The 27,031-nt window shown below is 51.4% G+C and overlaps 1 protein-coding gene across 5 annotated transcripts in view; it reads left to right on the plus strand.

Annotated features, from left to right (window-relative positions):
- The window catches only part of TTC7B (tetratricopeptide repeat domain 7B), a 246,124-nt gene that overhangs the window by 193,205 nt on the left and 25,888 nt on the right, over window positions 1–27,031 (plus strand). For 3 of the 5 annotated variants that reach the window (XM_059373525.1, XM_059373526.1, XM_059373529.1), the window contains 3 exons: window positions 1,847–1,897; window positions 10,826–10,966; window positions 22,408–22,610. In XM_059373525.1, coding sequence (XP_059229508.1) covers window positions 1,847–1,897; window positions 10,826–10,966; window positions 22,408–22,610 — 395 coding nt within the window. The remainder of the gene's footprint in view (window positions 1–1,846; window positions 1,898–10,825; window positions 10,967–22,407; window positions 22,611–27,031) is intronic. The other 2 variants (XM_059373527.1, XM_059373528.1) reach the window with 1 other exon arrangement.

Here is a 27,031-nt window from a genome sequence, read left to right on the forward strand (position 1 = left end):
TTGAAAACTGCAGATCCCCTGAGCCCCACCCCTAGAGTTTATGATTCAGTAGCCTGAGCTGGAGCCCAGGCATGTGGATTTACAGAGAACCCACTGAGGATTCCCGGGCCAACGGGTCAGGTATTACATCTTGAGAAACATGCTCTAAATTGTTCTCCATTTGCAAGGAAGGAAAATGTAGGGCTTGTGGGGAAACCTATGAAACTAGGCAGAGAAATTGGACAGGATTTAATCTAATCTTGCCTTTATATAATACAAAAATTTGGAAAGTCTGTTTTACGGTGTTTGGGGAGCTGTCCATTTAACTAACAAACAAACAAACAAACAGATTCCTGTATTAAAATGAAACACTGGTTGATCAGGTCCTTAAATGGGACCTAAATGTGGGTCTCACCAGGAGAGGCCAAGCTTGCCTTCTCTCACTCATTTATTCTATGTTCGCTTTTCCTACAGCATCGCCAGAAAATTTAATCTCTGTATCCACGATTTATAAGGGCTCATCTCTGTCCCAAATGCTCAGTTATATGCTGAACAAAAGCTCCTGAGGGGAGCTGCTGCCAGAAAGAACTACTTTCTCTAATGGGCTCATCTTTCTGATGGCTACCCTGCCGTGTTAGACTCACACACACACACGCAAAGTTGGGCAGAAATGATGCTATCATCTAAAATAAGTCATCCAAACCAAGAAACGCTCTGGTTTTACTTCACTGCATAGTTAAGTTTTCTGAACTCGGCTTTCATGGCAATCCCAGCTTTATGAAATGCAAGGCGAAGATAATGTTTATAAACTGCTTATGTGGTTTTTAATCCATTTCTTAAAATAGACATTTTCCCTTTAATACAGTGCCCATAGGCAACTGCCTCCTTCCGCTTTTCTGGAAAAGGTGTTGGGTACATTGCCTTTTGCCCAGTTTTCTGTCTTCAAATGGGATCTTACCATTCTAGAATAGCATGACAGATTCCCAGTGGCCCGGCCACTCTCGCTGCACAACAAACCCACCTACCTCTACCCCCGCCAGTGTTTATCTTGTCACATCCCAGAGAGCCCAGCGTTCCTTTAAACCTTTGAAGACTGAGATCCTCTCTGGTGAGACATCTGATACCCGATTAATTAGTAAATTGTCAGAGCGATGAGCACCCACTGGGCTTTCTGCTGAATGTGCTGCGTCCCAAGCAGGGTTCAATTGTTTATTCTTTGTGAAACTATGAGTCATGTCTTGCCCTTAGGGAGTGCCTCACAGGTGCCCAGGTGATGTTCCCGAGAATCTTTTTCTCGCCCATAGCTACCACATTTAGTTAGAGAAGCATACTGTACATTACCGATAGATATAAAATTTCTTGATTAGAAGTGTAATGAATTTGAATCCTGGCTCCTTTCCTGAGGACAGATAGCCAAGGCCTGAAGTTCTCTGAATTTCTCTCTCCAATCCTTTGACTTTATAGGAGTGAAAACTAGCCCAAGTCTACAAACTATTAGAATCATGATTAGGGTTAATGGTGGAAAGATCTGAAAACCGCTTGTTTGATTATTTTTCCCTTCCCTTTGGAATTTCCTGCCCTGGAAACAAAACACATTACATGGGTTGGTCAGCTTTCATGTGCTGGGTGAACATTTAAATGTAGAGGGGAATGCCCAGTTGGCCTTTCTTTGGTTTCAAAAAACAAAACACAAAAAACATTGTTAGTGGAAAAACATGTGTCACTCTTGAATTGAAATCTAATTTGAGACAGCCAGACTTACAGTTGGAAGGTTATTAGAACTCTGTTTGCTTTCTTAGCCTTAATTTTGATTTTTCAAATGTTTTGTTTCTTGGTTTTAATTTTTGATTTGATTTGTTGTTCCAAGGCAACTCTCCAGAAGTATACTTTCATGGTTTTCCCTCCCTTTTTTCAGTTAGTAAGTAGTTTACCGATCTCTCTATTAACCTTTCTGAGGGTCTCCAGAATCACGCTTCCCTCCACCGTGGAACGTGTGTTGCAGTTGTGGATCGTGGGGAATGCTGAGATGACATGGGTGTGAGGCTGCCACCTGCTTGTCCACTGCTACCTGGGGCCCTTCTCTCCTGAGATGCTAATGTTCCCCCCCCACCCCCCCTACATGCTCTGCCCCCTCACCACCCCGCCCCAACCCCCTGCAGCCTGGGTGTAAGCACTGGGGAGGCAGTACTTCTCTGGGAGGGACTACAGAAGGAGGCAGTGCATGAAAGATGTCCTAGTCAGGCCTCCAGTGGATTGGCCACACACAACACACCCCCACCCCCCACCCCCGTGCTGATCGGAAGCTGATCGGAAGTGCTGATGCTCCACCACCACCCCCAAGTGCAGGTCATCTGTGAATTTGGAGTAGAGGGAACCAGTTGAATCACGGAATTTTTTTTTTCCAGTTCAACCACTATTGCTATTTAGAAAAGCAATTCTAATAATTAATTTTCCTTAAAAAAGGCAAAACAGACTTCATAAAATTTAACCTGCATCTAACCAAACTGAAAGGACACTAAGCAGTTCCCCAGGCATAGGACTAACACTTTCAATGGTGTTCTTTTAAGGCATGAGTGAATTATTTTTCCAAGGATGTTTCCTAGACTGCAGATTCTCTGTGATCAAATATTTTGGGGAAATATTGCATCTCTCTCTTAGAGAGTGACAGTTCATACTGGCACACTAAAGGCTCTGAGAAGTCCTGCAGTTTAAAAAAGTCAAGGTTCTGAAGTTTGACCCCTTGTTCCCCAGCTAATTTCATCATTTTCTCACCCTATGGAATCTGTGTTCCAGGGACTGCATTTTTAGAAATGCTAATGTATGTAATAGTGAACCAGGCTATTTGAATGATCTGAGCCTTTACTTCTTAGAGCAAATATTCCTCTCAGGGGAGCTGATTTCCCCCTCTGAAATCCAGCTCAGCTTAGATATGACTTTATTTCTGGCTTTTGAAAGTGTCCATACAAATAAAATATTTTTTAAATGAATAAAAGTACATAGTAGAAGAGAGTTGTTTGGTATTGTCATCACATTAGGGTCTTAAGGGAAAAAAGTTTCACTGCCAGCGTTCTTTCAAATCAAGCTCCTCAGATACATTAAAAAGATTTGATTTTTCAGAAAGTCAGGTTACACTAGAATCTTCAGGCAGCCCTCATTACTTACAGTGAGGCTCAGTGCATTTATACAAGGGACATAACTATCTTCCATGGAAACCACTCCAGCTCTCCAAAGTCAGGAAAGCTAGGTTCAAGGACTTGTTCTGCAGAAGAACCCAGGCAACTCATTTAATCTCCCTGCACTTTAGCTTCCCTATCTGTAAGGACGTCAGTTTACTAATCCTATTCACACATGCCTTTATGGCGTGCCAGGAGCGCAGCCTGATCTCCAGGCCTGGGTTAGGTGCCCCACTCCCAAGTGACAGCGGGCAGCTGTGGCTCCCGCAGGGAGGTGGCCGCCGGGTGGTAGGAGCCCTATTGAGACACACTCTGTGCTCTCCATTCTCCATGTGGGCTGCTCACCACTCCTTAGACCTGGGGATCCCAGGCACCCCCATTCCTGAGCGCTCACAGTCATCTTGGAGGAAAATGCATGTTGACGTTTTATTCGCCTCTCCAAGAAGGTGCTAAAATCAGGAATTCCGACTTGGGTTCTTGGCTCGGCTTTTCAGATCCCTGATTCCAGTGAGACTGCTGCTCTCTTTAGGAACACGGAACCCCAGGGAAGGGAATCAGCAGAGTCATGACAAAACGCACCTCTTAAATGAAATAAGGTTGAGAAACAAATTCAAGGTTGTTACATTTCCCCCTTTTCTTTTGGCTAGCATTTCATTATTGACTTTGCATTTTTTCTGACATTTAATACTGTATCTCTCGATCGGGAAATGACTTAGTCCATGGGGTGTACATTTCACCCTCTGCTCCTGCTTAACAGAATAAAGTCAGGTTTTTAGAATCTGTGTATGAAAACATCACTCCAGTGATGACCCCACTGCTCTTGCGGGGTGGCGGTTAAAAAAAAAATAAGCCTCAATGATTCGAGGATGAAACTTTTCTTGCTATTTTAATGAAATTAAAATTAATTCTCCCCAATTAGTTCTGTGGTGTCTTTCTTTAAATGAGATCAAAGACAGTTTTAGGAGATTGACGAGGCAGTAATAAGTGGCACTCAGACGGAAGTGAAGGAGTGTGTGTCCAGTAATGAGACTGTCACCCAAACTGGAGAGGCTTTTCCCAGAAGCTGCATTCAAAGACAAACGCAGCCTTTCCCCCAGCACTTGAGTCCAGACGCACAGCCTCATGAATATGCGACAGGGAGGGTTTCTAGTGGAGATGAAAGCATCTGCCTGGTGTAGTCCTCCAGAAGGTACTGTCTCCAGCCCAGAGCCATAGCTCAGCTCGCTCTGACAGCTGGCCTCTTCCCGCATGCTTGCGAACGGCTTCCCGCCACGCTTCCCGTGTGCCCACCTGTCCCTGCCAACACCCGTCAGCAGCATGCCGGGTGCCCCCGCATGCCCACTGGTGGCCATAAACCCCAGTTCCCCCCCCCCTCCGCCCCCGCTTTAGTGGGATCCTTCCCTAAAGCTTTCCCTGGGGAGAACATTTCCCCCCGTCAGGAGAAGACACATCCTGTCAGGTTCCATGTGCTTGATATTCTGTTAAAGTCACTTGGAAATTGTGATCTCGTCTCGAGACCGTGGGTTTGGCTGTCCTGACTTACTTGGCTGTCTTCATCTCTTTTCCATTCCGTGGAAAAGGGAACTGTCTCCCAGAACGGGGACCAAAGTTATTTATCAGAGGAACCCACAGGCAGGAGAAGCCCCGTTGTCAGGGGGAATCAGGCAGGAATGGCGGGCGCCTGCCAAGTGCTATGGTCCCACACCCTGTCAGACTGGCAGACACGCTACAGGGGACGTGGCTGCTGTCACGGAACTGAAGATATGCCAGGGAGGAGCCCCCCCACCCCAAACCCCACGTCAGCTTCCTCAGAGAAGCAGGACTGCCTCTAGCAAAGATGGGAATTGTCCTATAACACCCGGGGGGCGGGGGGTGGGGGCGGAATGTTTAATGTTCGAAAAAAAAAAAAAAAAGGTGTAGAGGCCAAGTGCCTAACTTGGTGCTTGGTGTGAGAGTGGACTGTCCCTCGTCTTCAGAACAGAAGGCTACTGAGCTGTGTCTCCTGCAGCCCCGGGGACATGCTGGTTCTTAGAGCCCAGGTGGCAGGTGTGAGAAGGTCACCAGGCTGCCTGCAGTGAGCAGTGCTGGACTGATTTTACTTTCAAGCCTTAGCTCAAGAAAGACGTTCTTTTCCTGTTAAAAATGAAGCATCGTAAGCAGAGCTCTCTGGCAAGAATGCTTAGTCATTCGGACCGCTGTTCAGTATTCGGGGTCTTGAAGAGGGAGACCGGCGGCCTCTTCCTTCCTGTTTGAGTTGTTTGGGGGTTGGGGGGGGACAACTTCTCAGAACTGGGAGCTGAATAAAGTCTAGTGACAGATAATATCGAATCATTTCAGACCTGAGGGGCACTAAGTGTGGAGGTTCACCAGCCGTCGGGGCTGCTGTGTGCCCGCCCCTGAGTGGCTCTTTTTCTTTTCCGAAGAACATGGGGAGCACAGGTGTCTGCTGCTATGGGGTTCATCAGGGAGAAGGTGGGTGCCCAGTGGAGACAGGGGACTTCGGGCACAGCCGCAAGGCCCATTATCCCAGATTCATGCACACCAGGCATCTGAGTTAATTCTGGGGCTGGGAAGCCGCGAGCAGCCCAAAGCCCCAGCAAACTCATGTGGGATATGCAGTAAAGGATTTTCGTTGCACATCATGTGACACTTGGCCCTTGTTCCTGGACGCTGACGTGTACCCAGGCACCAGGGGGGCGGAGATCCATCTAAGATCTAGTCTAGCTACGACATGCTGGGAAGATACGGGGGAGAGGGAGGTGCATGCCCTACAGACGAGAGCCGCTCACCCAGTGCCACCAGAACAGTCAGGACAGCCAGCCGGACTGTAGAGGGAGGCTCTGCGTTCAGGAACCCTGCTCACGAAAACAGGCCTTATCGAACATAACCACGCCCCGTCATCTCTTATGCCTTATGCCTAACAAGATTGTTGCCTCCGAGATCCCTCTGAATGGTGAGATGGGGTTCACGTGCGATGCCCCCGGGGCGGTCTGTGTGAGGTCGAGCACAGGTGTGGCGAGCTTTGGACAAGGGGTTTTCCAAAAGGCTCCAGCTGCACCCGCAGTCTGAGCCAAGGCTCCCAGTGTCCCGGGTTCCTCAACACGCCTCCGCGCACGGTAGCAGCCTGGGTCAGGAAGCCTCGGGAGGGCTTTGGAGCTCGGACTCACGGCTTCCTGAGGTCAGTGACCTTGGTTCTGGGTCCCATCAGCCATGGGGAGCTGCCCGTCCGGTTCCCAGGTCCTCTTTGCTGCTTCCCTTCCCCCACAACCCCTCCAGACGAAAAGCCTGGATGAGAACAGTTCTTCAGGCGGCACTTTGCCTTTGGATCAGGGGTCCAAGACCACATTTTCCTTTGGGCATCTGGCTGGCAGAGAAGAGAAAGCAGTTGGCTTGAGGAAGTCCAGATCTGCTCAGCGCCAGGGCATCTGAAGCCCCCTGGAGCATCTGGACAGTTAGCTCACGGAACCCGGGCCGGATTTTCAGGTGCGCCCTCGGCTGCCTGCACCCGCTCTCGGTTCGGTTGGCTTTGCGGTGGCTTTGCAGAGCCTCCTTGCCCTATGGCTGAGGGAGCTGGGGGAGCACAGCAGCTGCTCGGCCTGCTGGGTGACGACGGCGGTAAGCACGTCTCGAATTAATGTGATAAATAAGAGATGCCCACCAGCCGGGCTCTCTCCCCGGCTTACCTCTTGAACCTGATTACGTGGAGGCTTATCCCTCCAGAGTCTTGGATCTCAAATGAAAAATATATCTTCTATTCCTCCCTCTGATTCCTTTTTTAAGCCTCAATTTGTCCATTTCCCTTAGGATAATAATCCCTTCCACCCCCATGTACACTGTGGGAATACATTTGCTTTGGTGAGAAAGACAAGGGTTGCCTTAAAAGAAAAAAAAATGTTGGTAAGAACGAGCATTTCTAGTTGTGTACCTACTTAAACCAAAATCTGGTTTGGTAGAAAGGATCTATTATCTGGCACTCACTGTTTCAGTCCTATGAGATAGTCACTTAAAGACTTTTGTTTTTGTTTTTTTTGGTGTTTTTTTTTAAATCAGATATAGCCATTCTGATTGATAATGATGTTTATTTTTTTTTTCCTCCAAATTCTAATCCTATGGAAGAATTTGACTGTATTATTGCCAGGAATAGTAGAGGTTAACTAGTCAGTAATGTTGCCCTTATTATTAGTCAACTATTATTGTTAGCCAGTACCTAAATGCTCTAATACTCATCCCTAGTTTAGAATATGAAGGGTTTCTGCCCTTGGGAAGCATGTGTTAAAAAGGGATCAGCTAGGTGGGAAATCCATAGTCCCCCTCGATATTTAAATGGCTTGGTTATATCGAAGACCGGGAAAGCCACGGAGTGAGGTACAGTGTGTAACCCTACGATGTGCCGCAGTCATCTGCAGTCCTAGTGGCTGGAGGTGAGAACAGCCACACCGAGAAGCCCTTTGAGACAGTGAAGGTTCTGGCCCCTGAGTCCTTGTTAGGCCAGGACAGTAGAGCACACAGACATGCTTCCAGAAGAGGGGACCGACCACTCTCCTCCAGATTGCAGCCTCCAGATTGCAAAAATGTCTGTCGACAGTACTTATTCATTCTGCAAGCATGTACCTAGTACCTCTCATGGGCCTGGTATTGTCAGCCTCTGAGAGCACCTTGATGTGGGGCCTGCCTCCACGCAATCTAAGAGGAGAGACAGTGACATTAACAGGAAACAGTGTGGTCTGTGCAGTGGGTAGCCAGGTAGCCATAGCCACAGGGTGCTGGAGGAGCACTGAGGACCCAACGCCCACCTTCTAACAGGGATGTGACAGGGAAACAAAACAGAAGGCTCACGGCAGCCTTCCTGGAGGAGGTGGTAGCGGAGCTGGATTAGAAGCCAGATTCAGAGTTAGACTACTGTTCGAGTCCTACTTTTGCCACCCACTGGGTGTACGACTTTGGATAAGTTCATAAGCTCATTAAATCTCAGCTTCGTTATCTAAAGCATGCAGATAACACCGTTAGCTGCCTCACAGAATTGTTTAAAGGTTAAATGAAATAATAAATGTAAAGTGGTCATCGGAGTGCCTGAAACCTGCCATGGCATGTAACTAAAACTGATAATGACTCCTGTCATCATTAGCCAGACCTTATTCATAGGGAAACACGTTATTATGTGAATAATTAGTTATGTAGTTGTGTATAGCTATCACGAAGAGAAGGGACTTTAACAATGGTTCTGATTAATTCGTTTGCAGCCCAAATAAAACAGTGAATCCAAAAATCAAAATTAGCCCCTCCAACAGTCACAGGTCCTCGTAACAAAGGACCCGTAGAAACTAGGAGAAAAACGGGTAGAATTTTTGTTTAGTATTTGTTCATTATTGTTAGTTGCAAATGAATTAGTGACTAAATATTTTAAGCGTCTCGGTTTTGATTTCCAGTGTGGCAAAACATCAGCTGATACAACCCAGATAAGCAGAATCTCTGGGCGGAGTCTCGGGAACTCTGCAGAGTCTATAAAAGGATCCTGAGACCAGGAGAATTGAGAACCAGTGTTCTAAGGAACAAGATCTTCCTGGAACACTGTTCCCCTTGGGCTGCAGGGAAGCAGGGGAGCACATGCTCCCTGCCTGGCGTGTGTAGAAGACGCCTTCAGGCTTTTTTTTGACCAAATGTTAATAACAACTGCTTTCTGTCTCTCCCGGTGGGTCCCTCTCAGTCTTGGCCACAGAGTAGACTCCCTGGAGTGATTCGCAAGAGGCCTGCCATGTCCCACTCTTGCAAGAGTTAGGGATTCGGTTCGCCTGGGCCCAGCTACAGCATCGTGGTCTTTTAAATCTCCAAGTGATTCTTATCTGAAGCCCCAGTTGAGAACCACTGTTCAAGGTGGTCGGTGAGAAGGCAAACTGGCCTGGTGACGTCAGAATATAGCAACAACAACCTTGTTTATTTAGTTGAAATTTAGCTGCTGCTAAAAGTCTCAGGAAAACTATATCAAATCCTTGTTCTCAAAGTTAAAATATTTCTTTTCCATAAAAAAGTCCAAAACAAAACAAGACCCCCCCCCAAAAAAAAATCGACAGCAGTCTAATCATTTTGCTGTTTTGATTTTTTCTTTCTTTCTTTTTTTTTTTTTAAGTAGTCAGACACGCTTTGTCTAAGCGAGGGTCAGTCCTTAGCGGGACTTCCTCAGTGCTGGATCATGATGGCAACGGCTGGTGTCTTTTAACTGAGTCTCAGGTTCCTCCTCGCTGCAGCCCTGTTCCCTCTGCAGGACTCAATGGCCATTCCCGGAGGCGCCCTCCTCCCGCTTGTCCCCGTGGGCACTCTGTGTGGCTCATCCACCGAAGGCAGATTCCCAGTCTGCTTCTGTCCACCTCCCGTGAGCCCCCTCCAGCAAACCCCTGCTGAAGGATGTGATGGTATTCAGAAGTACCCATGTTTCCTTCATGTTGGAACTGTCAAAGCACAATATGGGTGGCCAGCCTCTTGTCGCAAATACTCTCAAGATGCATCAATTGTAGTGCATCTCAAAGCCCCAACAGAAATTACTTTTATGCTCACAATTTCTTCTTATCCAGAGTATAACCAGCTCCGGTTTTCTAGAGTGTTCAGTGTTTGTCTTTATCGATTATCACTATTTGAAACCTAATGATAAGCTGAGAGTCACCGCTCACCCATGTCAGAACATCTCTCTCCCTGGTACCCTCACAATAAATTAAAAATGAAGAATGTGGCCAGTGATATAAATATCAACAGTTCGCAGTTAAAATAACTGAGATGCCTGCTCTCAGCTCCGAGACCACACCTCTAAGAGGGAGTGTCGGGGAGAGGTGAGGACTCAGCCCACTGAGCAGGGAATGGTCTCCAGTCACCAGGCCTCGTAGACGGGCAAGTGAGGAGGAAGGAGGCATTTGATTTCTGAATAGAAGTTCCTTTACCTGCTTCCTTTGACTAGTAGATGTGCTTGGTCTGCTCATCTCCGTAGCTATTTAGGACAGGTTTTGACCCTGAGGCACACGGGTACCACTCCTGAGCCCAGGGACGTTTGCTATAGTCTATCCTCCTAGTTCAGCCTTGACAATGGACATCGGCTTAAATCTTGGGCTAACGTGTGCTCTTCCTCCTATCCTTAGGTCATGTCCTAGAATGTGGTTCCAAATCTAGGGATGTTGGCCCACTCTTGAAGGCCAGGGAGAGGACTGGCAAGTTTCTGGGTTTGTCTTAAGAATGGCCTTCTCCATCCCCACGAGACAAGGCTGACTCCTGCCTAGCCCTCTGGTGGTTTCTAGGCTTAGACCCGGCCAGGCGTGCTCTGTCACTTCCCTTTGTGGTCCTTCATTTATGCCACGTTCCAGCATGAGCGTCACAGCCGTGTGTCCAACTCTGCCCTTCTCCTGCCCCCGAACACTCGCACTGTCTTAGACTCAGCTCCCGTGTGGAGCACTTCCCCTAGCATGTGCTCTGGTTGTTGACTAAAGATTAGCTAGAGTGGAGGACGGAGACTCCCGTTCCAGGCCGTAATGCCTGTCTGTATTTCATGGACATCCAACTCGGAGACCCCATGGAGGAAGGAGTGTGTGTTCGTCTTGAACTTGTGTCTGTGTGTGGGAGGAGGCGGGTGGATGGCTGGTTGGGCAGGTCTGTCCTTTTACTTCTGATGCCGTCTTCTCAAAAACCCCCCACAGGCTCTGTCCACGCCACATCCGTGGCAGCATCCAGAGTGGAACAGGCACTGTCTGAAGTGGCCTCGTCTCTGCAGAGCAGTGCCCCCAAGCAGGGCCCGCTACACCCCTGGATGACGCTGGCGCAGATCTGGCTCCATGCAGGTATGGCTCTGCCCCCCGCAACCCCCACGGCCGTGCCAGATGCCGGGGGAGCCTGTGGGTGCTCGCCTGTTTACCTATGACCCCTCTCTGGAGGGTTTTTGAGAAATCAAAGCAGTCACAGGTCAGAATGCCACAGCTGCTTGCAGGAACCATGAGTTCCTCTGTGTCTCCCCGTCATGCCCCAGAACCTGGTACAGAGCAGACAGGCAGCCAAGATGACCCGATTGGCCTCTGAGGGGCGCAGGGAGGTCACCGGGTGGGATGCCAGCTGTGTGCCCTCAGAGGAGCCAGAGAGCGACCTACACCGAGGCTTGCTTCGCAGGGGGCACAGCATGGCAGGGTGCCCCAGGCAGAAGTCCGGAAGTTCTATCCTCTACCAGCTGTGTAGACGGGAGCTAATTGCTTCACCGCAGCTGGGGCTTCCTCATCTTGGGGGGGAGGGTACTAGCACCCACCTCCTGGGGTTGATGAGCTGGTACCTGGCGCATTCCGCGGGGACATCTAGAGTCCCTGGGAGAGGGGACGTGTGTGTTGATGACTCAGAGGTCTTCATCAAACCCCAGGAAGGGGCAACACTTTCAATGTCCCTGCATACCCCCAACCTGGCACTCCTGCCAACCCAGAGAGCAGAGAGAGGGGAGCCGCAGCCGCAGAACTGGAAACCAGCCCAGCAAGCAGAGAGGACCGCCCCTCCTCCAGCTTCACGCGGGTACCGATACTGAGCTGAAAATCCCCACGATCCGTCCCACAAGCCGGCAGTGTATCGAGGAGAACCCCACTAGGCAGAGGCTCTAGGCAAATGGTTGCTGGTGATTTACTGACATTATGTTTCTGTACGAACGGTGACCTCTGTTCCTCGAGCTTTATCACCGGGTCTGCAAGATGTCACCTGGGCCTTCCCAGGCCGGACCCTCAGGGTGCACAGTGAAAGGCCAGGTTTGGCTGGGGAAACTGCTTATTATCCACCCTTGTCCGTCTGTTTACTCCTTTTTTGCCAAAGCTAATTGTGTGCTGGTCAGCCTTGTTTGGAACCGTTGGCAGACCTCCATGTATGAAAACGTGTTGGGATTCACCTGGCTTCGGTGTGTCACGAAGTGCAGCTCAGCCAGCCTCCTCTGTGTTGGCATCTTTAATGGAGCCATAACAACTACCATAAATTAACAAATTACATTCTTCAAAGCAGAAGCACAAAAGAGGGATGATTCATGAATGTACTGATTGTTCTTCCAGGGCAGACACTTGCCAGCATGTGGCCTCTCGCTGGGTCCCAGAGAAGCCGGCATGCAGGGTGCAGGGACAGCGGTCGTGCCCTGCCCCCCACGTCCTGTGCCCCCCGTCTAGGGCTTGGCTCCTGTCCCATTCGGTAGCCCTCACGAGCAGTGACTGCAGAGACCTCAGAGAGAAGCCTGAAAAGGCTGCAGAGTCTGGGCCAGGAAAGACCGGCTGACCCTGCAGGGTCAGTGTGGGGGGCCGAGGTGTCTTTTGAATCGGAATTGAAAGTGAGATTTGAAGGGCCTGCCTCTTAAAAAAAAAAACCCAGCAGAGCTAAAGGCAATCCTTCAAGGCTGGAATGAACTTCCTTGACCTCACAGGCATTGCTCCTCTTCCCTGTTTCCTGGAAAAGTCAGTGACCCAAGTGAGGGTCACTAAGTTCCAGGACCATTTCTCCTGCTGGCTTGCTGCCCGTTTTTCAGTTATCCAGACTCTGTTCCTTTCTGCGTGGTCCCCGTGACTCTCAGGAGGAAATTTGGTAGCCGCTGATTAGAACATTGAAGAACTTGGTGGCTAAGATTCAGTTTGGAGATGTCCTTGAATTTGGACCTAATTGCATGATATCCACTTCTCATTGGCATAGCCTGTAGCACAGGATAAACCTCTCCTTACTTAATGGGTATGCTTTTAACCTTCTATAAATTGGTGGGATTGAACAATTAAAACGAACGCCAAACCTGCCTTCTAAACTCTGGACAGAATATACAGGGGGCTTTTGTTGTACGAAGGAATTGAGTAAATTCGAATCTTTATAGGATTTGTGCCATAGTGACTCTTTCAAAGCAGTGACTTGGTTTACACCAAGATTTAGAACCGTGTCATATATTCATATGGTCTTTGAAGAGGTAACTTCAGAATGAACTCAGAAAACAGCTTCCTCTGATCTGTGAGGTTTTACCACCCGTGGTATGAGCTCTGCTGCTCTGACAGGCAAAATAACAGTGACACACTCCCCCCCTTACTTTTGGACAATTTATGGTTCCATCATTAGGTCTAAAGTATTATGGCCAGATTGTGTAAATTTTACAAGCTTTGGAAGAAACTTCCAAAGATCAAGGCCTAACACCCCCAGGCCATGGTGTTTCTGTGGCATTTGAGGGTCTCTTCTCTCTTGGTGGTTTTCTCTGGTGAGTTTAGTCTAGTGGGAACCCATGACAGGAGCCCATGGTGAGGGGACCCCAGATTTGAGGCTTGCAGGTGAGGTCACTCTGAGACAACCTTCAATTTCCAGCCTATGGTATGAGCAGGTCCCTGGGCCAGGATATGTCCATTTGAATGGCAGAGAGATCATGAACTTGGACATTAAGCCACCTGCTGCTCTGTGAGGGGGTGGACCAATGGCCCAGCAGGGAGTCACAGATCCTGGAAGACAACAGTGTTTGATCTCACACGGCCCCTCCATTCCTAAGGGGTGAGACCCACACCCTTCCCCCTGTGCCTTCCCTCCGATCCTGCACACCTCTGACTCCAGCGTCTTGGGCTTCTTGCCAGGACACCTGGCGGCTGTTTGTTCCTTAGTTTGTTGGGGCCTACGTTTTGAATAAATAGTACCTGCAAATCGTAAACGACTACAAAGGTACAAAGGATGAGAGTGAGAAGTTCTAGCCCTCCCCTGAGACTCAGCCACCATTGGCCCCAGCAACCACTGCTAGTAAGCCCCTGTGCACTTTCCAGGGCTGTCACACACACTGGGATGTCATTGCTTATCAGCGTACCTAACACTGACTCAGACTTTATACCAGCCGCATAGAATAAATCCATTGTGTGAATTTACCGTAATTTAACCAGTACTCCATTAACTGACATTTAGATTATTTCTAATATTTTACAATACATCAATAAGTATCCATCTATATTTTAAGATAAAAAGATAAAATTTAGATAAATTAGGTAAATTTAGATAAATTTCTAAAAATGGAATTGATGGATCAAAGGGTGTGTTCTTGTTAATTTTGATAAATGTTGTCACATTGGCTTCCACAGAGTAGTACCAGTCCACAGCCCAGCCAATAATGTGCAAATGCCCATTTTCTTACATCCCTATCAACACAGAGCATTCTCAGACTTCTAGATCTCTGCCAGTCCGATCGGTGAAAAGTGGTATTTCAGTTGTCTGTTCATGGCTTCTGCTCATTTGTCTTCTTAGACACTGAGCTTTCCTTTTTGGTTTGTAAGCGCTTATTATGTGTCAAAGAAATTTGCCTCATGTCTGTGATACAAGCTATAAATATTTTCTCCTGTTTTTATTTTGTTAGTGTTCATGTTTGTCTTTTTTGTTTTTGTTTTTGTTTTGCCAGTCTTTAGAAAATGCATTTATCAATCTTTTCTTTATGGCTTCTGGGCTTTACATGACATTTACCTATTTTTACGGTTTCCTTTCCTGAAATTCCAAGTATCTTCTGGGACCGTTAGTATAAACACCGTCTTATAAAGAAGGTCAGAAGGGGTTATCTCCACCACTGTGCAAGAGGGAAACCCAGGCTGGGTAGAAATAAATGTCTCTGGGGTCTAACTGGGGCAGGAGTCAGAGTCAGGGGAGCTGCCTTAGAGCATTTGAAGTTTACTGTACTGCAAAACCCATCTCCCTGGAAGCCATACCGCTTCCTTAGGATGGAAACCTCCTGGTTGGCCATCAGAGACTCAGATATTCGCTGATATTCCAGGCTGAACCAGAGCCTTTGCCAAGCCAGGCAGCTTTTTGGTGCCCATCTTTTAATTTCCACATTGAGATGGCAGCTAAAAATGACTTTGCGGTAGGTGGTTAATTTCTGCTTGTTACGTACTAATAATTATAGCTTTCACTTTGGCACTCTCACAGTTGAAACCAACGGCTATTCTTAGATGTGCAAGATCAGATTTTCTGATTTCTACTGTGAATTTAAAGCCGCGATACTCTCTCGATACTCTCTCGAATTCCCCAGCCCTGGCCTGGCCTCTCCCCTTCCCCCACCCCCTTCCCAGGCTCCTCCCAGAGGCTGCATCAGCAGGGTGGAGGGGGCATCCTGTGGCCAGGCCCCCGGAAGAGATGAGGCCTGTGCCTAGACAGGTGGTGTACACGTCCTTGGGAGCCCCTGCAGGAGCAAACACATGGTTCCCCACCCCCCCCCCCCCCCCCCCCCCCCCCCCCCACCCCGTCAGGCCTGCCTCATTCAGGGCCAGTCTAGATTAAGCAAACTCCACCTCTACCCCCAACCCCAGCTCCTGCCCTGGGGGGGGGGGGGTGATTAATGATCTATACCTTTATCGAGCACTGCCCATATGTCAGACTTTATTCCAAGGACTTTGTGTGTCTTAATTTGTTTTGTCCCTATGAGGTATAAATACCTTATTCACCCCACTTTACAGATGAAGAAACTGATACACAGCTCTCAAGTCTCTTGCCTATTATTACCTGGCTAATAAGTGGAGGAGCCAGAACTCAGAGCCAGCCAGTGTGGCCCTGGCACCCCAGCTGTAAGCCAGGGTGGGCACTCGGGTGGGCAGCACAGTGTCTTCAAGCACGTGTCTATGGGGCAGCATCAGAGCAAGGCTCAGGAGTCAGTGGTCGTGACAACAGTCCCTGCCTTGATGCAGCTTACAGACGTGAAACAAAACAATTAGAGAAGCACTTCATTCTTATGGTGCCAGGTGCCATAAAGGGGCAGTGTGGTCCCCTGGGAGAACTGGTGGCAGAGGTTGTCCCCACACCCAGAGGCAAGAAAAGGTTTGAGCATGGGGCTGGTGGGGGGAGCAGAGGCCTGAGCAGTGATCGGTGGTGGTCAGGCCAATGGTGGGGAGGCCTGCAGACCAGGCTAGAGAGTGTTGGAGAAATGCCAAGGCCCTTGGAAGCCATGCTAAGGTCTTTAAGTGAATCCTAAAAACATTGAAAAGCTACTGATGGACTTCCAGTAGGAGAGTGAGAGGGTCAGAGACAGGCTTTGAAAAGACCACTTTGTCTAAACATGGAGAGTGGAATGGAAGCAGCAAAAGTGGGAAGAGAAAGAGCAGAGTGTGGAGGCAGAGGGAAGTGGGCTCTGAGATGCACCGTGGAGCTGGAACCATAGGACTTTCCATGGGTGTGATGTTGGGGGCGTGGAGAAGAAGCCTGTGTTCGGGGCCTGAGTCACTGTGAGCCACTGGTGACGCCATTCTCTGCAATGGGAAGCTGGTGGGGAGGGACCGATGTGGTAGAGTCAGGGAGGAAGGGAAACCAGAGTCGCGTTTGAACTTGGAAGTGTCCAGTGCCCGTGGACATGCGAGTGAGGGCCGCAAGCAGGCAGCTGGAGAGTCCAGCCTCGTTTCAGATTTGCCTGGAAACAGACACTGGGGAGTAAGGATAGAATGATGAGAAGGCCTGGGAGGAGAAGGCCTCTCCCCACAGAGAAGGGAAAGGACCAGGACCAAGCCCCAAGCCACGCCCACATTTGAAATTTGGGCAGGAGCGGGGAAAGCCAAAGTGAGCAAAGAGGGGGTGGTCAGTCAGGCAGGAGGGAAACAGGAGGGGCGGCGCTGGGGCAGCTAGAGGGGTTTCCTTCCCTTGTGCGCTGCGCAGTCAGACTGCAAATCCCCGTGTCACCTCGCTCCGGCAGGGTGAGCTGGGCGGGTCTTCCCGCCTCCGGGTGAGCCCTGGTTTGCTCCGGTGCAAAATGAGGGCGGTTGTGACAGCTACACCAGATAAGGCGAGCGGAGTGCTCAGTGGGTAGCAAGCACCTGGTAACTCTTAAAATCACTGTTATTGAGGAGGTTGTGGCTGGTAGGAAGTGCTGCTGGGAGGTCGAATGGGCGCAGACAAAAGCACCTGTTGGACGTGGCGTATGGGAGTTGTCGGTGGCCGTGACAGGTGAGGCTGGGGAGGGGGGGTCGTGCTGGGGATGGAGCCCACCAATGTGGCTACAGGGCTCCGGCAGGTGAGGAGGACAAGGCCAGGGTGCACGGTCGTCCCAGGAAAGACCCCCGTGCAGCAGAGGAGAGAAATGTGGGGTAGTTGGGGAGGAAATGTGCTTGAGTTCAAGCTCGGAGGTTGCACTGGCTGACCCAGAAGCATATTGATGGCCTCTGGGCCGATCACATCCACACTGAGCTCCTCCTCCTCCCGAAGAGAGAGAGAGAGAGGATACGTGAAGGTCTGAATCCCTGAGGAGAGCAGGCCAGTGCTGGGGTCCAGGGCACAGGCAGAGGGGTTGGCCTAAGTTACAGCAGAAGGGAAGCAGAATGGATGGGCACAGAGGACAACAGAGGGCTTGTCAATGTGGCAGCAAGGAGATGCTCAGGTCTGTTCTACTGGCTTCTCTTTTCCCTTTGAATGAAGAATCAAGGTCAGCCGAAGGGGAGGGGGGCTTCTGGGGAAGGATGGAAGCATCAGGAGACCAGCTGGGCCAGGGTCTGGATGGGGGGTCAAGTGTCTCCCGAATGAGCTAGAGGATGAGGAACTAGTCCACCACCCTGCCCAGCCGCTGGGGAAGGCGTCCCTGCAGGCAGGTGGGCACCGCCACTTGGAAACTCAGAAATATGTATCAGTCATGCAGCCAAGATCCTGACAGAGGCGTTCGGCCAGACCTTCACTGAGGAAAGGACCTGGGCTGCACTCAGCTTGGGCACAACAGGCCCGGCTTGGGACCCCGGCCAGAGAAGCTCAGGTTTGGACCAACACACGCAAACGAAATCACTTCCAACCTTGCCCAAACAAGGGAAAAGTGAAGAACAGTTCTGGGGAGAGCTGATAACGGCTGCAGTCCCTTCCCCGAGACCTTCGTGACTTTGAAGGGTGAGGGCAGCTCACCCAGGCCCTCGTGCTGAATGTTATAGGAGAGGGAATTCATGAAAGCACAGACGGTGTGCTCTGGGAGGACCTGCTGCTTCGGAAAGGGACCCTGTGCTCCCCCTGGGAACTCCTCAGCACCCCCATAGGCAGGGGCTAGCCTGGAACCAAGCTGCTAAGATTTATTTTCCAAGCACAAGTCAGGAAAGCAGGGTTTAGGGTAAAGGAAATTGTTTTCAGGGCTCAGGGAGTCTGCCGGCCTCACTCCCTGCCTGCCTGCCTGCCTGCAGGCCTCACCTGTGAGACCGGGGAGCACACGAGTCCTTCCCTTCCTCCCTCTCTGCCAGACCTCAAGTGGCATGGAAGAGCCGACAGCACCCGTGCGGGTACAGCCCTCAGGCTGCTTCCAGCATTTACTGCTGCTCCTTTGTATCAGCTTCAAAATAGGTGTCCCCTCTGGGTAGACTAACCCCCGGGGGGCAGGCTTCGATAGCTGAAGGCACCTGTGTGAGAAGCCACTTTGCATCTTCCTGGGCAAACGCAGCCCTGCGCCAATGCAGCCCTGCGCCAGGCACACAGCCTGGCTCCAGCAGCGTCCAGACTCGATCTCAGCCCCGTTCTGCCCAGTACCTTTGCACAGTACACAGTCCTGAGCCCAGGGCAGGCATGTTGGAAGCCACCTCTCAATCTTGCCACTGACATGAGGCAGGTGCTTGACAAGTGTTAGAAGCATGAGTGAAAGGAAACTGGACCTGTATGGGACCTTGGGTACAGCCCTCTTTCTCCCTAGCCGCACTCCAAATGATTCGACTGATGTCAGAAATCCCAGCACTAAGGTTTTATTTCTGGAGCCAAAGACTCTGTGCCCCAGGAATACGTGATTTCCTCGTAAAGGGGGAGTGACTGTTCTAAGCTATCGTCTCAAAGGAGCCATGGTAAAATGAAAGGCATCCCCAGATACACCCCCAGCCCAAAGAGGTGCGGGCTCTGCCAAGTGGTTTTCCCTCACTGCACCTCGGTCTTCTCCCTGCCATCTGGAAGGTGGTGGGGCTGCACCAAGTGCTGTCCTCAGCGGTTTCAGCTGCCTCTGGGATCGGCTTGCACCACCTCGGCCAATCCTTACCACCGTCCTGGAGAGCTGCAGGCCGACATCGGGCCCCCGCCGACAGGTGAACAGGCCGAGGGACCTTCCCGCCTCGCCCGAGGCTGCACACACAGCCCCGGTGCAGGAACCCAACCCTCTGTGTTCTCATGACGCTGGTTTACAAATGGGGGACCTGGAGCCCTGAGGTCCCCAGGGGCGCCCCAGAGGCTGGGACGGGAGACCAAACCAAGAGGGAGGCGAGCTGCCACTCTTAAGATGCCTTTGGCAGAAGAGGCTCCACTACGGAAGACAGTTTAAAAATCATCATATCACATGGTGCCATGTCCTTCCATTCCAGCTTCAAACAGACACATTTGGGAACAGCCAGCCACGCACCTGCCTCCCCCCACCCCCTGCTGTGAGGAGCATAGGCTTTACCAGCCATGCAGGTCTTCTCCTACAACTTCTGCACCACCGAAAACAAGTCCTTGGAGGCCTGGGTTCTTTCTCTCACTTGCATGATCATGACTCAGCGGAATCTCTGTCTTCCGATCGATTCCTCAGGAAGGAAGCGATAGCATCAGACTCCCTGAGACACGTGGTCCCACAGAGGACCCTCCCAGAATAGGGCTGATGGGTACATTGTCATGCTGGTGTTTAAGCCGCTGCCCCACTCCCCAATCTTGTTATAAAAATTCTAGAAGCATTCTGTCCCCACTCCCAAGTTGGTCCTTTCTGCCTAGTGATTTGGATGGCAAAGGCGCAGTGGGTCACCCAACCCATCAGCTATAGGCCCTGAGGACCTTAGAAATGTCCGTGAGCCCACCCTCAAAACGGGAGCCAGTCGGGAGCCCAGTGCACAGTGGGAGGAACATTCATACAGCTGGAACACTCAGGTAGCCTAAAACCATGGCGGGCGTGCAGCCGGCTGGCCAGAGTGGAAAGGGCACGGCAGGACGGAAGCAGACAGTCCTGTGGTGGCACCAGGAGTATGTTTATCTCCCAGGACGGGCAGGCTTCGGCCGGGGCCCAAACCGAAGGACAGATACGTGTCACCCCTGTTCCTGCACAGTCCCCATGTGTCACAGGTGTGCAGTGAACACCTGGGGAGCCGGACCTCCTCAGGACAGGAGGCAGGACTGAGCCAGCACTGCTGCTGTCGGGGCTCAACTGGATTGGAGTGGCCCGTTTCCATGTCTGGGGGGCCCTGCGCCAGCCCATCATCTCCGTGCAAGGCTGGATCCGCCGTCGACGGGGGGGGGGGGGACCCACAGGCTGGAAGAACAGATGGGGACGCAGGCCCGTGCCTAGCCTGAGGGGCTCTCTCCTAGCCTGAGGCGACTGCTGTTGGGGAACATGATCACCAGGAAAGAGAAGGGCCGTCCAGGAGGGTTGAAGTCAAAAGTCAGCAGCGTTAACACACCACAACTGTGTGATACACACCTGCCCTTTTCCAGCCTCAGGGCTCGAAGCTGGAGGTGGGGAGATAGAGGAGTCTCTGTCCGGGGGCGGACCCTGGACCCCCCTCAGGAAATCACACGCGGGGCCTCAGCCATCAGAGAGCGCAGAGCCTGGGCTCCCCTCTGAGGGGAAACGTGGGTTGGAAGTAGCTGTCAGGAATGGCAGCGACAGAGCAGGCCTCCAGGGAGCTGGGGCGTCACGGCCCTACCAGAGGAAACAGGAGACCGAAATCGTGTGTGGAAACAGCACGGGCTCACCAGGGCAGAGCCTGGGGTGTTGGGGAGCAGGAGGGACACAGGTTCATACGGCCAGTAGAACCAACTACCACCAAGGGCTCCGAATGCCAGGCAAGGGGAACTGGATGGTACCTGGGGGCAGGGGAACCTCTGTTCACAGGTCTCCAGCTAGGCTCTGCCTCTAGCTGGCCCTAAGTCCCGGGACAAGCTGTTCAGCTCCCCTGCCCCTGTTTCCTCGTCTATGCAATGGCCCTGTGCACTTGGGTACCATGGGATCCTGTGCAGGTGAGGGAGAAAGGCACCAAGCATGTGCTTAATGAACATTAGCCGCTGTTACCGCTATCAGTCATACCGCCTATCAGTCATTCCGCCATTCGTTCGTTCAGCAGCTGCTTCCTGAGCTCTAACTGCCAGGGGCTCGTCTCATCCCTGGGAGCACAGTGGTGAGGACAGATGGTATGGCCAGCAGGTGAGGGGCCCAAGGAGGCCCTGGGCTAGTCAAGGCACTTCCAGAGTGGCCTCCAGAAGACTGCAGATGAGGTGCACAAGGAAAATAGTGACACTTTTCTGTTCCTTTTGTATTGTGTTGTCCTTCCGTTTCTGTTTTGGCTTGTGTTGTATTACACATAAAATATTACTGTGCGTGGAACTTGGAGGTGGAGAGCCAGTGGTCCAGGCAGGAACCCACAAGCCAGGGGCTGCGCGGGACCGAGGAGAAGGGGTTGAGGGTCCCGGAGCTCAGCAGCCACCCGATTAGGACTCAGGGCAGTAGTCTTGACGGATACAGCCAAGGAAAGAGGAGAGGGGTCTGATGTCCTTGAAGACGCAGGCCCAGCACTGGGACCACAGGCCTTCGGAAGAAGAGGGCACCTGAGCACACCCCAGAGCCGGGGCGGGTGACACTTGAACATCCCTCCTCTTTGGGAGGCAGGGGCTGCCGTGCAACTCAGGACTCCATGGGAGAGAGTCGAGGCCTGTGAGTGGAGAAAAGGTCATTTTCCTGCTTTTTGAAAAGTGACAGCTTGGTTTTCAAAGGGCCGTGTTGGTGTTACGGGGTTCTAGTTTCCAGGGCATGGTACCTCTCCCGGGATGGAGGGCAGGATGTGATGGACCAACCCTTTTCTCTCCTGCCTGTCAACATGGAAGCCACAGCCTGCTGTGCACTTTCTGGCGTCAGGAGAACAGGCTGCGGGGTAGAGCCGGTGCCCTTGACGGGCTGTGTGCCTCTGGCTTCCTTGTCCTTCTGTCATCCCGGCCCTTTCTTTATGGTTGTCAGAGAGGAGGGCAGGTGCCCTAGATACCAAGGTGGGCCCTGAAGGTGGGTGACCTTGGTGGGGTGGGGCGGGTCAGGCCGGGCAGGCCTGCCTCCCCTCTGGCAGATGGTGACACGTATGCCCTCCAAGGCCCTACACCGGGAGTGACTGGAGTCCCTGTGCCACCGTGGGCGGAAAGGCCCGCCAGCCTGCAGCTGTCTCCACTTAGGCTGGGGGATTGGCTGGCTCTGGGCCCTGCATATTCCAGATGGGCCCCTGCCAGATTCCCAAGGGAGGGGCGCTATAAATGCCCCCCACCCCCAGAATCACAGCCATTCGCAGGGCCTCTGAAGGGCAGTGAACCAGGAAAGCATCTGCCTTCTGCTCTCTACCCACAGCTGAAGTCTACATTGGCATCGGGAAACCTGCAGAAGCCACAGCCTGTACTCAGGAAGCTGCCAACCTCTTCCCGATGTCCCACAACGTCCTGTACATGCGCGGCCAGGTCGCAGAGCTCCGAGGAAACCTTGAGGAAGCCCGGCGGTGGTACGAAGAAGCCTTATCCATCAGTCCCACCCACGTGAGGAGCATGCAGCGACTGGTGAGTCCCTGAACCAGGGTGGGACCCCATTCCTGGATTGGGGCTCCCCTTGGGAATAGCCGGTAGCTCAGGACCTCTAAACCCTCATCCAGTTTTGAAGGCCCAGGCACTTAGCCTGCCAAGCTGTCCCGTTGCCTGGGGCCAGCAGTGCCCATTCCCGGGTGGTTTATCCAGATGGATCCCGTGGGAGTTAGCCGTGCTCAGCCTTTGCCACTCCACCCAGTGGTCCTGTTCTGTGCAAGGGTCCGGTGGGAGTCGCTGGTCCCCTGGTCACTGCCCTTGTCACCTTGGTCGCTGTGCTGCTAGTGGCAGCCACCTTGTGGGATGTCCATACGCCAGAGAGACCCCAGCTTGTCTCTGATGCTGCTAGCTAGTGGGGGTATCCTATCAGCGGAGGGAGAGGTGGACCCTCTTATGTTGGGAGGACCCAGGTAAGTCACCTAGTTCACACCCTGTGTATGGGGGTGGTGGCTCCCCAGAAATGCACCTGTGCCCTTCCCAGATGGCCAGGCCAGAAGCCTGGGGCGGCCCTACTGCTCCCCTCCCTGCCTTGCCAGAGTCAGCTCTCCCTCCGCCTGGGTTTTGGTTAGGTGGGGGAGCAGACTGGTCCCCCTGCTGGGTTCTTCTCGTAAGGTTGACTATGTTAGGCACGTATGTTGAGCACAGCTGCCCCACAAAGCTGGCAGTGTCCTCCTGTCTTCCTGTGAGAGTCTGAATTGAAACTCAAAAGGTATCAAACTCTGTGCTGCTGGGTTGCTGGTAGTTGCCTCTCTGTGCCTGCGTGCCCGGCTAGGGTTCGGGATCTGCGCTTCGTACTCAATGGCAGGCTCTCTCTGATCTAATGAACCATGAGAAGGGGAGGTTTAGACTGAAGCCGAGGTGGCCTTCGTGTCCGCAGCCCTTGGGAGCATGGGGTCCGTAGTCAGGGGTTAGTGTGTGATACGAAGAGCGAGCACTGGACAGGGAGTCTGTCTGGGGACAGACCCTGTGCCATCGGTCGCTGGCTCTTTAACCTTGGGGAAAGACCCTGAGCTGTCTGCACTCAGTTTCCTTTCTGTAAAGTGAAAACAAGCAGCTGGACGGGCTGTGAGTCTCATCCAATGCCAGGAGGGTACAGTTTGGGACCTAAGATGTAAAGTTCTTGAAAGGATCCCAAAGCCTCCATTTTCCTGCCGTTCCTCATAGTCATAGGGGCAAAATGTACAAGGGGCTCAGCAGTTTCAAAAATAACTAAGTACTGGTATTCCATTTTAAAAATAAATCAGACCTTCTCATAATTATAACTACTTGATTTCTTTCCACCTTCCCTTGAGGCGCGTATTTTGTAGCTCAGTACGGCTTTATAAATAAGTTTACGTATTATCCAAACATTAGCCTGTTTGATTAAAAATATTACATGGCTTTTAATTTTTTGTCTCTCTATTGTAAGAGGGTTTTGTAAAGAGCTTTTCAGATCTCTGTGTCTTTGCTAGAGCATCGCAGAAAAGGTATAATCAACGCTTGTACCCAGGCTTTTTATTGGAAAGAAGCAGCGTGTTTCTGTCTCGGGGCTATGAATTATTCAGACAAGTATTTCTTGTTCATCCCCAAGGGGAACACATGAGACAAAAGATCAAATAGGAAAATCGCACTGGGAAAGTTTTCTGTTTCACCTTTGGAGTTTTTCGAGACACCTGAGCTCCCCGGCAAATGGCGGATGCTTTCCTTTGCGAAGGTGCAGCCCCGGGCCGGGGTAGCCGGTGAGCCCCGCCCGGATGAGGCCGAGCCTTGCCTGCTGGATCAGGGCAACAGCTGAGCCCTGTCTGGCTCAGAGGCGTTCTTGCCGGGAAAAAGCAGTCATCATAAACCCTGAAGACTTTCCTCAGTGCATCGTGACATATTTCTGTCCAGACTGGAGGCAGGTTGAGAGCAGCAGGCCTGCAAATTTCGAAGAGTTTTAATCTTTGGAGTCTAATACTGCCCAGTGACTGTGATTGGGATGACCCCCAAAGGGCAGCTGGGACGGCCCCTTCTTTGTGACCTTGTAAATGGCACCCCCGACCTGTGTTCCCCAGACTGCCCCCCGCATGGTGTCTGTGGAGGGGAGGCCCCTCTCCCCTGCCTCCATCCCCAGGCTGTGCAGGAAAGCTGTGTTTCTATGGCTTGGGGCCTAAGAAGGGAAGAAGGTGGCCTTTGCAATGTACTCTAGTGGCCAGGGATGAGGCTTTGGGCCAGACAAGATGTGCAATTCGAATCCCAACTCTGTCAGTTGCTGGCTTTGGGACCACGGGCAAGTCACCCTCTTGGTACCTCAGCATCCTCAGACATATGAATGGGGATAAAATTGGCACCAGACACAAATTAAAGCACAGAACTGAAGTCTCTTATCAAGTCACAAAAGGTCCTACTCTGCTCTCGCGGAAACCGGATTGGTTTGCCGGTCCCTAGGTTGAGGCACAGGGGTCAGCAGAGAGATCAGAAGTGTTCAGCAGGGAAGAGCCGGGGGCTCAAGACGTCTATGGTGGAGGGGGTGCGGATGGCGGAGTTAGAAGGAGTTTAAAGAACTTGAGCGCTGGAGACTTCCCAAGAACCAGCCAAGGGGGGTTCCCAGGGAAGGAACCCGTACAGGCCAGCTGTGGGTCGTAGAAAAAAACAGACGATGGAAAGTGTGTCTGCGCCAGCAGTACTGCTGGGGGTGGGGGGGTGGAGGAAGGAGAGGAGGTGGAGGGACCCTGGGAGGGAGCTGTTTTGGAGGAAGGAAGCCGTGTCCACTGCAGGTGGGGCCCTGGAGGCACATGGCGACGGCAGAGAACTATGAATGTGGTCAGGAGCTCAGCTTGTTCCGTGATGAACAATGATTCATTAACTCCTAGGGTTGCTCGTGGTGGCGTGCACCAGAGTGCCCGACCCAGCTTGGAGGAGAGGTACAATTTAAGCAGAAACACAAACACGTGAATATTGCCTGAAAAGCAGAAATGACTTGGAGGCAGATGGTATTCATTAAAGTTAATAGAAGGTCAGACTTGACAAAAGAAATGTAAATTACACCCCAGTGAAAATGAACACATTTCTAATAGTTTTAGCCTTCATCTGTGTGTTTAAATTCACATACAGAGAGAAGGGAGAGCAGAAATAATGTGTGTCATATTAATAATGAGTTAGCACAAGACAAGGGAGGCAAGAGCTGAGTGTGGGCAGATATTGAGGGACCGGTGAGGCGAAGGGATAAGGAATTACTGAGTAATGTTGTTGACAAGGGGAAGAACTCGGAGAGTGAGCAGACTTCTTCCAGAGAATCTAAAAGCATATTTTCACATCATTTTTGCATAAGTGCATATATTTACATACATTTGCATGGCATGTTTCATTCCCAGTACCACAAATGAATTAATGAAACACAGAGCAAGATTTTCCACACCAGTTATCCTGTAATCTGGAGTAAGGGGAGAGGTGGAAACAGTGCTGCCCGAGGCCTGGGGGCCGAGGAATGGGCTCGCTGGACAGTGGTGCCCAGGCCCAGGGCAGGCACAGAGACTCAGGGTAGCTAAGGACAGAATTATGAGACAGGGACAGGCTTTGCAGACAAAATGTTATCCACCTAACATCTGATAATGAATGTCAGCCTGGGCTCTTGGGGGCAATGCACGAGATTAGAGGGCAAGAAAGGAACAAGAACTTTCAGGAGAGGAAGGAGCATGACAGGGAGCTAAGAAGTGATATGGACAGGAGCTGATAAAGCAAAGATGGAGAAATTAATTTATCCCAGACCGTATTAGCAGGAAACTCGGGCCTTCCTCCAGACCGCTTGACAGGGTGAGAAAAAGTGTGGAGCAGAGGCCATTGGTGGGGGTTTCCCAGGGCTTCCCAAAGAGAGGGCTGTGAGCTGGAGAGGGACTGGGCCCAGGGGAGCAGGGGAGGGTGGGGGGGCCAACAGAGCCTGAGCCTACCCCTCTGCAGGGTCCAGGAGGAGAGCTGATGTGTCACCCTGAGAGATCAGCCATCCCCTAGAGCAAGTCTGGTACAACAGAGACACTCCAGAGCTACCTCTGGAGCATCTCCAGAAGTATCTGGAGTATCTCCGGAGATAATCCAGAGCTGCTGCTCAGAGAGGAGAAAATATAGGCTAAAAGCAGTAAGGGGCCATCCTCTTGAATGTTGACATTCCCAAAACAAGGCCTAGAAAGGGACAGAAGGCAGCAGTCATTCAAAGGAAGGTAGCCAGAAGACTGGGGATGGTGGAAAGTTCCAGCACCTCACCACGACGTCGTGGTGAGAGACCATTGATGGAGTTCCCCACAGAGAGGGGAAGATGGCTGGGAAGAGGCGGTTGGAGATAATGGGTTAGGCCTGGCACTCCACCCAAGGAGTATGGCTTAGGCCTGTCTTCTGTGAAAGGATCATAAGACGTGAAAAGCCCCCCGAGGTCAGTCAGGCTGACTTCA

Source organism: Mustela nigripes, chromosome 13, assembly GCF_022355385.1.
Source record: "Mustela nigripes isolate SB6536 chromosome 13, MUSNIG.SB6536, whole genome shotgun sequence".
NCBI lineage: Eukaryota > Metazoa > Chordata > Mammalia > Carnivora > Mustelidae > Mustela > Mustela nigripes.